This window comes from Diabrotica virgifera, chromosome 2 (assembly GCF_917563875.1).
Source record: "Diabrotica virgifera virgifera chromosome 2, PGI_DIABVI_V3a".
Lineage (NCBI taxonomy): Eukaryota > Metazoa > Arthropoda > Insecta > Coleoptera > Chrysomelidae > Diabrotica > Diabrotica virgifera.
The window spans coordinates 29,732,051-29,744,770 of NC_065444.1; the positions used below are offsets into that span (position 1 = coordinate 29,732,051).

Sequence of the window (12,720 nt, forward strand, 5' to 3'; positions counted from 1 at the left end):
TCGAAAGAATCATGTCGCTCAAGTGGAATTGGGCAGGACACGTCGCCAAATTGTCAGACCGATGGACAAAACGTATTGTCGAGTGGAGGCCACGAGAGGAAGCACTACGGAGCAGAGGACGACCACCAACCAGATGGGCTGACGATCTGAAGCGTATTGTCGGCAACTGGATGCAAGCCGCACAAAACAGAGAAAGATGGAAAGAGCTGAGGGAGACTTATGTCCAGCAGTGGACGAGTACGGGTTGATGATGATGATGATGATGAAAATATTATTAAATTAAAAACCCCATTGTGTGAGCTTTATATCTAGTCGATCTTTATGTTGCAACAATATGAGATGCCACTGAAATTTGGTTTATATTTATTATTATCTCCAAGCCTTGTTACGGTCCAATCTTTCCGATGTGTTTTGTGAAAGTGGTTTTCTACTCTCAATCCATTTTTTGCATCCGTGCTGAGTTCAGTGTTAAAAATCTTGCGTTCTCTTGGTCTGCAGTATCAAGAAAGGTTTTATAATATATCACATATCACTATTTTGACACCATTCCGGGATATATTCTTTTCGATAACCTCTAGGCATGCTCTTGTTGACTGTACTTACCACCTCTGTCAATCAGTTCTTACTGTCAGGAGGTATCCAGCCCAGGCACTTGTCAAGGTCAGAAGCGATCTTTTTCCAGTTTGCTCGTGTAAAGTACCATCTTGGTCTTAGAATTGACTTGATTAAGGGAATTTGTGTGGCTATCTTTACAATGACTGGGCGATGCTGGCTGTCTGGAAAATCTGGTACAACACTTCTTCTGGCTACCAAAGGGGCTTTGTTACAGACGCTTGATACAAAACATAATCTTAAGCATAAAAAATTAAATATAAATGCTCATCTTCATTTCATTGGACTAAGCTACCTATTTCCATTTATATTATTTTCTCTCTATTGGGACACATTTAGACGAGTAGTAATACGCAGTTTCAATAGTTATGCATTATTTTAGAGTTTTCTTTGGTACTTATACAGTTGGACAAAGGTTTACTTAAACTTCTTTTTTGAACTTATACCGGGTGGAAGAAAAGAAATGCTTTTCGTATCTTCTTATCTAAAATAATAAAAAATTAGCGGAATCCGTTAGTTTCTTCATGAAAAAATCAACTATGAAAATGAGCATAATTTCAGGTGATGCATAACTTTTGAAACTATGTTTATATTAATACTAGGGATCTAATAATACCAGGAAATAAAAATAAAAATTTATCCTTTTTTGAAATTATTAAAAAATTTACATAATCTGACTTATGAGACGCAGATCACCTCATTGATGACAACAAAATCTGATATTTTAATAACGGCTGTAATAATGAAGTAAAACCACTTTCATTTATTTGGACTTCAACACAAGATACTATCTTTCATTATGAATAATTACACAGAAAATATCCATTTACTCCCGTATCTCTTCACCAACACGATCACTCGTCAGCATCGCAGCGCCGAGCGCCGATAGTGGGGCATCTACCATCGAGTAAAGAACCCTATATAACAGAATATGCAACCGACTTTGACTCAGTCCTTTCATAACTCGCAATAATAGAATTTAAGGGGTCGGCACCCTGAACAACTTGCTACATAATTTTTCAAAAATGAACAGCTACGTAGTGCTCGTTGTTATGTTTTTGGCCGTGGCCTTTGCTGCGGAGGAAGAAGCCAAGGCTGATGGCCCGAAAACTTACAGGAGGTTGATCCCTGCTGACGTTCTTAGGGGTGAGTTTGAACTTTGACACATATATCAAAACATACTTTTTTTCATTTAGTCAAAGATCCAATATAAGAACGACCTTCAACGATCTGTTTAATGGAAAAAAAGTATTTGATGTATAATTTAGTATGTTAAAAATTATAAAAAACAAAGGGTGTCCGATATCATTTTCCCCAGCCCAGACTATAATTAATTAATAATTAAAAAAAATATATTTTTTATAAATTCTACTAAAAATTTTGCTGTCATAGCAGATATTATTTTAGATTTTTTGGATCATTTGAAACAAGAAAAGTCTTTGGTAATTTTTCTTTTAAGTTTATCGTTTTTGCGTTATAAACAATTTAAATAAAACAAAATAAAAATGACGATTATCAAGGCTCAAAAACACAAGTAAAAATATCATTTTTGAAATTACGAAGTACCTAAATTCAAGTTCAAACCTTATTCTATCAGATCTTGATAAATATTTTGGGCTTATTTCATTTTAAAACATTGTTATTTAGTTGTTAATCCAGCCCAGTCGCCCGTCTTCCCATAAGGAACCTTCCTCACTAACAATTAAAAATATATATGTAGGATTGTAAATATTTTATCTTAATTTTTAAGATACCCTGTATATAATATTTCTTTAATTATTCGTATTTACAAACACGAAACGAGCGGTTGTCGGCGAGGCTCTAAAATGCACAGATGGGTGGGCGTATCTAATCGAGGGGTAGTTTAAGTGAGCAGTTTCTGTTTATTTTTAAGACATAAAAATAACAAAGTAGAGCCCTTTGACCCAATTTTTATTACTAATAGGCTAGTTCCCGCGAAAGCGAATTAAACCATGAAAAGGGGAAGATTAGCAGTAAGGGAATTTTGGTTGTGTGGGAACGAATACATTTAGTCGATTTTAAGATCTCAACGACATTAGACGTGTTATTGATTACAAGACGCATAGGGATAATACTAAGACGGGTATTATATTGATTAGACGCAAATTATCGATAAATACATTTCTTTTGTAAAAATAAGAACACGTAGAATTTTGGTCGCAAAGTACACTTTTACACTTTTACATTTCGATAAGTTAATAGTAACAATAATTTAGTTATCTATTTTATTAATTAAAACTATTAAACATCAAACGGACTTTAATTACGATCGTCTTTAAAGAAAACCTACATATATTTTAGAATAAAACATGGCAAAAATTATTCTCATCGGAAACTGATAGAAGAAGGTTTAAACTTGATCAAAAATGAATAACCATTTTCAATTTCGTTTGAACTTGAATTTAGGTACTTGAGAATTACAAAAACAATATTTTCTACTTGAGTTTTTGAGCCTTGGAAATCGTCATTTTTCGTTATTTTTTCAGTTTTAAATTGTTTATAGCTCGAAAACGATCAACTAAATAGAATTACAAAAGACCTTTTTTGTTTCGAATGATTCAAACTATCTAAAATAATATCTGCCCTGGCCGAAAAAAATTTAGTAGAATTTATAAAAAAAGTAATTTTTGAATTATTAATAATTAATTATTACCCATCCATCCATCCAATGGCACTACAGCCCAAGCCGGACCTTCAGCAAGCTTCTTCAATCATTTTGATTTATTGCTGTTGCTGTTCTCTTCCTTGAACTCCTTTTTTAGGAGATTTTTGGCATCCTCATCTACTTAGTCTTCCCATCACTTTTTTGATCTTCCAACAGCTATTTTTCCTTGCATTTTTGCATTTAGCAATTTTTTGAGGATTCTATTCTCATGCATGCTGACCACGTGCCCTGCCTACTGGCCACAGGGCAGGGCACGTTTATTACTATCAATAAACTATCTATCTATCCATAAATCTTTTATAAACTCTAATTACTTTAAATTCGTTGTATTTTCTATATTAAATTTTTATGTTGTATTTTATACTATGTACCTAGATATTATATAGTAGGTAGTACTACTGAACGTTATACATACAATTTCCTCGTTGTATGGCTGCTATAATATAGAAGGTCACTCAGTAAATGTCAGTAAATTTTTTTATACCAGTATTTCCTCCATTTCCTTTTTTGTATTCGATATAAATATTATTCTTGTGTAACACAATGCATTCAATTAATTCTGGTTTTGCTCTAACAATAAATAACAAATTGTAATTAATTAATGTTTATTTACTTCTTAATAAACAACCAGGCAATATGCTGAGCAAAAGTGAAAGCTTGTTAATTATTGATTAATTTTATCATTCGTTAAGACGCCGAATGAGGTTTATAATGTAATTATCTGAACAACTTAGAAGATAATTAATACTTTTTATTCTCTTTTCTGTTATTGAAGCTACTGTTTAATTTAATTAAGAAAATTTATTATTATTACCGTGTATCAGAAGTTTACGGCAGATATAACAATTTGGAACAGAAGAGTTCTTCTAAAGGTAGAATGAATAAATTTTAACATGTCAAAGATTCTTTTAGGAATTATCTGTTTACAAATATTTTCAATTATTTGTCGACATATTTTCAACTAAACTGCATGTCGAATATACATATATATGTGAGATTTGCTCAGTAAAAGATCTTCTTTTTCTTCAACCTACCCACTTCTGGACAAAAGTATCCCCATGTCCCCATGAGTTCTCTATTCGTCTCTGTTCTGTGCCATTTGGTACCAATTATTCCCCATTTTGATGTCATCTAGCCACCGATTTTGTGGTCGTTCTCTACTAGGACTGTGTTCACGTGGTACATGGTCTCCAATACCTATTAAATGTTTCTCGTCCATCTTTGTTATTTTGTCAAACAATGTTCTAAATAGCTTTAAGATTAGCTGCAAGTATTTATTTTTTCATTACAGAACTTGAAAAAATATTTACCAAAATGTCCACAATTGTTGGTCACCCATTTTTCCCTTTATATCACCAATATTTTTTACTTTTCGTTTATATCACCAAAAGTTAAAAACTATTTTTTACTATTTCATTAGTATTTAAGGCATTAAGTTTATAGGGATGTTGCCAAAATTTCTAAAAAAATTTCCTTCTTTTTTCGACAAATCGTCCTGTAACACTTTTGAAACCCCTTCACCTTGTGGCACATAAATCAAGAAAGAACCTTGAGAATTCTATATGTATTTGTGATTATATCGTTTTCAGTGTCACAAATTTTTTTCTATATAATTAAATCACAGTGTCACAAAATATAAATTTAGACAACTGTTTTAGTTTACATGTTAAATTTTAAAATATTTTTTTATTTTTCTTAATGCAATACTGTTGCTATAGTATAAATTAATTGGACAAGGCTAATCAAATTTTATGATACATGTAAATTACAATTGAAAATATCGCATTGTAATTATCGATAGAGACCATTGAACTTACAACATCCTGTACAAACCTCATAAATAATTTAATGCACTTTTATCTACTAAAAAAATTGGATCTAAATTGAAGAAAATTACGAATCGCATAAATAATTTGAGGAAAAGTATATTATTATGCATTGGAAAAACATGTTCTGCATTCTGGAACATTTTATAAAAAAATAATTATTACGTCCGGTTTTCCTCATTGTTGCGATTTTAATTATGAACAATATTCTAATAATTTTCTCGAAATTAAAGGACAAATTAGAGCTTAACCAGTAAATAATTTAGTTCGTTAATTATTTCTTATTATACTCTGAGAAAAAACCCAAAACAGGTCGATTTTAAATTTTAAATTGTGATTTTTGTTACATATATCATACTAATGACGTCATCTATCAGAGCGTGATGACGTAATCGATGATTTTTTTAAATAGGAATAGGGGTCGTGTGGTAGCTCATTTGAAAGTGTGTTCAAATCTCTATTCAGTAATTTAAACATTATTATACAGGGTGACCAAAAAAATAATTTTTGAATTAAATTAATTGACGCAAAAAGAAGAATTTATGTAATTTATTTAACACAAAATACATTGTACTGCTGTCAGAACATAGAAAAAATTTTTTTCACAAATAAACATTTCCTTTCGCTTAAATTAAATCACAAACAGCCTCCCACCTACCTCTTGGCAGTTTGAACATTTAATTTAAGCGAAAAGCAATGTTTATTTGCCAAATAATTTTTTTTTCTATTTTCTGACAGCAATAGAATGTATTTGGACTTAAATCAATTACATAAATTCTTCTTTTGGGTCAATTAATTTAATTCAAAAATAATTTTTTTGGTCAGCCTGTATAAATAATGATATTAATGTTTATATTAGTGAATATAGAATTGAATTTCAAATGAGCTACCGAAGGACCCCTATTATTCCCATTTAAAAAAAATCATCTATTATGTCATCATGCTCAGATGGATAACGCCACTAGTATGAAATATATGCCAAAAAATTGAAATTTACAAATAAAAATCGACCTGCTTTGGGATTTTTCTCTAAATTCGTTCATTTTAGAGAAAATGAATTTATTTCATAATTTAGCCCCACTCTGTATGTATTCTTTGTTAATTCAAATTGCTGATTAAAATCGTCTTGCATATAATTACTAAAACTATTGGCTTAAGTAATTTACACCGTATCACTAAACAATTAATGTTAAGATATAAATAACAAGCAATCAATGTCTGTGCATAACAATAACCTATTGATTTAATAATCATATCACCAGATCATGAGGAAATCCTTTCGATAATAATAATGCTCGTCAGCGTCTTTTTTTGGTTGAATTTGCCAATTAGCAGTCTGCGAAAGAGTTCTGCCATATTCAACGCTAACACAGAATAATAATTATTGTTCAATACATATTGCATAAGAGTTGACTCACTTGAACAATATCTTGAATAAAATTGATTTGGATTATAGTCACGCCCTAAACTAAAAGTATTTTAAATGTCAGTTATTGCAAATATAACAGTTTAAAAACTGGTTGGTTACTTCAATTTATTAACATTTACGTGAAAACTGATATCAGTAGCTCTGTTATAGACCAGGGCATTTATCACTAAAACCACAGGAATAAATCGTCTTTTAAATAGAACACCTAGAGACTTGCTCACGTCAGAAAAAAAATCTACAATTGAAAAATGGATAAAATGGATGACATCCAAAAGTGCATAAATATGTCAAAATCAGTCTATAAGGGCTACATTTTGTTATTCGGGAGGGCTTTGGGGTCACTGAACACGAATACGCAATCAGAACTGAACCCCCCATACACCTGGTACCCAGGGTTACTGCTAAGACACGTCATCTAGAGTTTCGAGGATTATCGCCACTAAATTGATGCAAACAGATTACTCGGGGGTTTTTGGGATCCCTGAACACGAACACGTCATCACAACCGACCCTCGGAGCACCTAGTATCCAGGGTCACTGCTGAGACACGCCTTATTCTGGAATTTCGAGGATTTTCGGCATTACATTGATACAAATTGATGGCTTATTAGTGTTCAGCACCGCAAAATCCGTCGAGTAATCTATTTACATCAATTTACTTTTGGAAATCCTCGAAATTCCAGAAGATGACGTGCATATCAGTTATCCTGGACACTAGGTGCTTCGAGGGTAAGTTCTGATGGTACATTCGCATTCAGCAACCTCAAAAACCCCCCGAGTAGTCTGTTTGTATCAATTTAGTGCCGAATACCCTCTAAACTCCACCTTCTTCGGTGGTTGGTTCTGATGACGTATTCGCGTTCGGCGATATCAAAAGTATTAGAGTAATCTGTTTGCATCAGTTGAGTGCCGAAAACTTTCAAAACTCCAGATGACATGCCCTGGCAGTAACCCTAGGCACTAGGTGCTTTGGAGGGTCAGTTCTGATTGCGTATTCATGTTCAGTGACCCCAAAAATCCCCTGAATAAAAATTCTGTCCCTTAATATACTGATTTCAATATATTTATGCACTTTAAAATACAATTATGCGTTTCTACCCATTTTTCTATAATCGACTTTTTCCTGGCGTCATCCTGAACACAATGGTCTCTAGGTGCTGTATTTAAAAATCGATTTATTTGTGCAAAATGCCCTGGTCCTGGTCTATTAGTATCGAACTGTTCAGTAAAATATGATAAGAGTACGGTATGAGATTGAATTGTGTGTTGGTTTATACAAATTGCTAATTTAAATACATAGAAACAAAACATAAAAGAGTATAGGTAAGCTGTAGGTACGTATAAACTGTCACAGATTCCAATTTTTCATCCAACGCTTTCACTTTCATTGAATAGCTGTATAGAATTTATCAATGATATTAGCTTGGAATACATTTTTGTACATATTATAATGAAATTACATGATTTACTTTTTTTGTTGGGAATAAGCCAGAATTTTACTTTAAAATTAAGTTTATTTGAAGTTTCGATTTCCACTTCGGAAATCGTTCTCAAAATACAACATATCAAGTTCATGCCTAACGGTACACGACCCAATTTCTCAGGAATCGCGGTTGCTATATCTGGAGTACCTTTGTGAAAGGAAAAATTACTGTCCTCTTTTGAATGACCTAAAATTCAGAAAGAAAAAAGGTGGCTAACTTTTCATATTTAACTAATTCATCAATAGTTCAGAGAAATAAGGAAAAAAATATCCTGTTGGTGACACAACCCCCTCCAGGCCGAAACCAAATTTTTTGAGTAGTATGGACATCTATATTAATAACCTATATGTTTCCTGCAGCCAATATTGATGATATACATACTTATAAACAAATGAAGATCAAAAAACGGTAAATTTTCGCTTTTTTCGTCTATAACCAAAAGGTTAAGTATTTTAAACAAATTTGAGAGTGAGAAACTCATAAATCGGATAAAAACATTTAATGGCGTTCGCTGAATATGTCTATCCTTATTGGTTGCTTAGAAAATTCCAAAATAATTCATAAATTTTGAGTTTTTATAAATATTCATAACTTATGTAAAAATTAACTTAGAACCTTCTTATTACACGGAATACTGAGTCTTCTGGTGCTTAAATCATACCCTAAATTTCAAAGCAATTGGTCAAATAGTTTAAAAGGTATTTAATTTGTTTATCCCAAATTAATTTTTTTTTTGCAACGCTATAAGTCAGAAAATGATGAAGTATAAACTAATACTTTAGATAGTTTATGAAAGGAGCATATTTATACTATTAATTCAATTAAAAAAAATGACAAAAAATAATTCTAAATACTGCAAAATTATTTTGCAAAAAATGCGAATTAAAAAAAGGGGGGTTAACTTCGTCCCTAATGGTCCTAGGACAATTATTGTTTTTTTTTTCTAAATGTGTATAAAAATTCATTCTTTCCAAATATGAAAAAATAATTTTTCTACGGGTAACGGTTAAAAAGTTATTCTAATTGTTTATAAGTAAGCAAAAAATCGACGTGTTTTTGTAAAATAATTTTACACTGTTTAAAATTACTTTTTGTTATTTTTTTTTAATTAAGTTAATAATATAAATTTGCTTCTTCTATAAACTGTCAGAAGTCTTACTGTAACCTCATAATTTTCTGACTTACAATGTTGGAAAAAAATTAATTTGGGATAAAAAAATTAAATAACTTTTAAACTATTTGACCAATTGATTTGAAATTTAAAATAATTTAATCACCAGAAGTCTCAGCAATTCGTGTAATAAGAAGGTTCTAAGTTAATTTTTACATAAGTTATGAATATTTATAAAAACTCAAAATTTATGATTTATTTTGCAATTTTCTAAGCAACCAATAAGGATAGACATATTCAGCGAACGCCATATTGAAGTTTTTTAGACGATTTATGAGATTCTTACTCTCAAATTTGTTTAAAATGCTTAACTTTTTGGTTATAGACGAAAAAATCGAAAATTTACCGTTTTTTTATCTTCATTTGTTTCTAAATACATATGTATATCATCAAAATAGGCTGCAGGAAACATCTTCTTTTTGCAGTACCGTCTCCTATCGGAGGTTAGCTACTATCACAGCAATCTTAACTTTCTTGGCTGCAGCTCTGAACAACTGTATTGAAATACACCCATACCACTCCCTTAAATTTCGCAACCAGAAAATCCTCCTACGTCCCACATTTCTCTTTCCCGAGATTTTTCCTTGGATTAGGTATGCGTCTAAGCAGAGAGTACTTTTCTCCTCTCATTATGAGGCCTAGATACTCCAGTTTTTTTCGTTTGTATGGTTTTTATGACTTCGCATTCCTTCCCCATCTTCAGCAAAACATCTTGATTTGTTACTCTTTCTGTCCATGGTATTTTCCACATTCTTCTGTAACACCACATCTCGAATGCCTCAATGTTTTTGATGTTTATCTTTTTCAGAGTCCAAACTTCCATGCCGTACAGCAAAACGGAGAAAACATAGCACCTTAACATTCTCGTTCTTAAGTATATATTTATGTCCCGGCTGCATAGGAACTTTTTCATTTTGACAAACGATTGTCTCGCTATCTCAATTCGCCTCTCGCAGGAAACATAAAGGTTATTAATATATATGTCCATACTACTCAAAAAATTTGGTTTCGGTCTGGAGGGGGATGTATCACGAGAAAAATCTTATTTCTCTGGACTACAAGTTGATATCCTACTAGTTGGTGTCTGAGTCTTCTGTGCCTTACGGGTCTATTTTCGTCGTAGTTTGTCAAGTTCCTTACACTTTCATTTTAATGATTTTTTTAGTTCGTTTCTGTATGCTTTTTCATTCACTTTATCAATGTTCCCTACCTCTTTGGTTTCCCTTATAATGTGGTTATGTGCTACTTAAATCTTCTTCCTGATGGTTTTACAGGTTTGGCCCCAAACTACTGATCCATATGTTATGGATTCTATTTTTTCGCATTCTATTTTTTTTTTACTTATAAGTTCTTGTGAGTAATTGCTTATTTTATAAAATCTGCCTTTTACAGTTAGTTTTTCTTCAGTTATTGTGCATACTGACTTGGAACCAAGCTGTCTATTTAAGTCAAATTATAAAAAAAGTTTAAATAAAGAGAAGAAAGAAGTCTTAAGAAACAGTAGCGAATGCAAACAAACTGCCTAGTTTGTATTTATTTTTACTTTTTTTAATAAATGTCTGCATTCTTATAATTATTATTCTTAACATAAAAAACACGTACTTACCCAACATTTTTACTTAATATCATAATAATTGTCTCTTTTGACTTTGAAATGGAGTAGGCAATTTATTCTAGTTTCTTATGCATGTTTATATGCACCTATTTTTATGTAGATTTCATGTTCTGCTTTGAAATACTTAATGTTTGTCGCATGACCTTCCTCGTGTGGTAAATTGAGGTGATCTCATTTTCTACACAATTTTTACACTTAGTGAACTAAATGTGAAGGATGAAAAGGAAGTAGTTTTAAGTTAAATTTTGCATTACGAAAGTTTTCTGAATTGCTGGTATTTACTTGAATGACTTCGCGTTTTTTAGTCTAAATATTTCACCAACCAACCTAGTTTAACTATTAACGGCACAAAAACTTATTCTTGTACGTGGGCTAGGTGATATACATACATTGCTAAATTAACAGGATATTCTGAATAAAGATAGAAGAAACTAATAGCGTGTGATGATGATATTAAATTTTTTAAATTCATCTAATTGGATGAATAATTATACATAGGTACATTTAAGAAGTATCTTCTGTCTGGCTGTATGGAATGTTAGAGGGTAAGGTCTTAATATGGATTCCCATTTTGTTTCTTTCAAATATTTTCCTCTTTCATGATAGTTATGGTGAAATTAGACATAGCATACTTACACTTAGATTCAACATTTATTAATAATTCTCAACAGTTATTTATTTAAAAAAGCTTTGACCGCAGACGTTCGGATACAATTAGCGTCTCTTTGCATAGACAATGACGTCGATTTTGCAAAGTAACAAGACACTTACTGAACACACACACTACACATTACACTAGGTACATAATTGGAAAAATCCATACAGTACCATCACCACGCCAATGGCCATTAGTTGTCGAGGCATTAGCTTAATAAAATTTAACCAAGGCCAGAATCAAAACAAAAAAAGAAAAAAAGCTTAATAAAAAAAAGCTTTGGAAATACGAGGATATATACTAAATTTGCAATCAAGGTGCAGTAGAAATAAACAAACCAAAACACGTTAAATGCTACTAAGAGCACTCCCGAATCATAATTTACAATGTATAAAGTTTGCAAATCATGATTTGGGATTTACAATAATGTATTATACAGTGAGGACGTTTGAGTTGAAATAAATTCATTATCTTGAGAAGGGGCAAATTTGGAGGCAAATGCTGAGACAGGTCGATTTTTATTTTTAAATATGACGTTTTGGCATATATATCATACTAGTGACGTCAGTCATCTAGGCGTGATGACGTAATCAATGATTTTTTAAATGAGAGTAGGGTCAAGTGATAGCTCATTTGAAAGGTTATTTGATTCTCTATTCAGTAATATAAACCTCAACATAATTATTTATATAGGGTGCCCAAAAAACATTTTTGGATTAAATTATGGAGACGAAAAGAGGAATATATGTAATTCATTTATTTCAAAATACGTTTGGGTGCTGTCAGAAAACAGAAAGAAATGTTTATTTGACAAATAAACATTGTTTTTCGCTTTAATTAAATGTTAAAACTGCCACCCACCTGTCTCTTAGCAGTTTGAACATTAAATTTAAGCGAAAAGCAATGTTTATTTGTGAAATAAACATTATTACCTGTTTCTCTGACAGCAGTAAAATGTATGTTAAATAAAATAAATTGCTAACATTCTTCTTTTTGTGTAAATTAATTTAATAAAAAAAATTGTGTACACCCTGTAAATAATTATGTTAATGTTGATATTACTGAATAGAGAATTAAATAGTCTTTCAGATGAGCTATTAGACAACCCCTACTCTTATTAAAAAAATCATCGATTACGTCATCACGCCCAGATGGATGACGCCACTAGTATGATATATCTACCAACAAGTCATAATTTAAAAATAAAAATCGACGTGTCTCAGGATTTCTCTCCAAATTCGC

The 12,720-nt window shown here is 31.5% G+C and overlaps 1 protein-coding gene across 1 annotated transcript in view; it reads left to right on the forward strand.

The window, feature by feature from the left end:
- The first annotated feature begins 1,452 nt into the window (after positions 1–1,452).
- The window catches only part of LOC126879474 (uncharacterized), a 54,243-nt gene continuing 42,975 nt past the window's right edge, over positions 1,453–12,720 (forward strand). Inside the window, exon 1 of the mRNA XM_050642503.1 lies at positions 1,453–1,758. Within this exon, the coding sequence (XP_050498460.1) occupies positions 1,638–1,758 (121 nt within the window). The 5' untranslated portion in view covers positions 1,453–1,637. The remainder of the gene's footprint in view (positions 1,759–12,720) is intronic.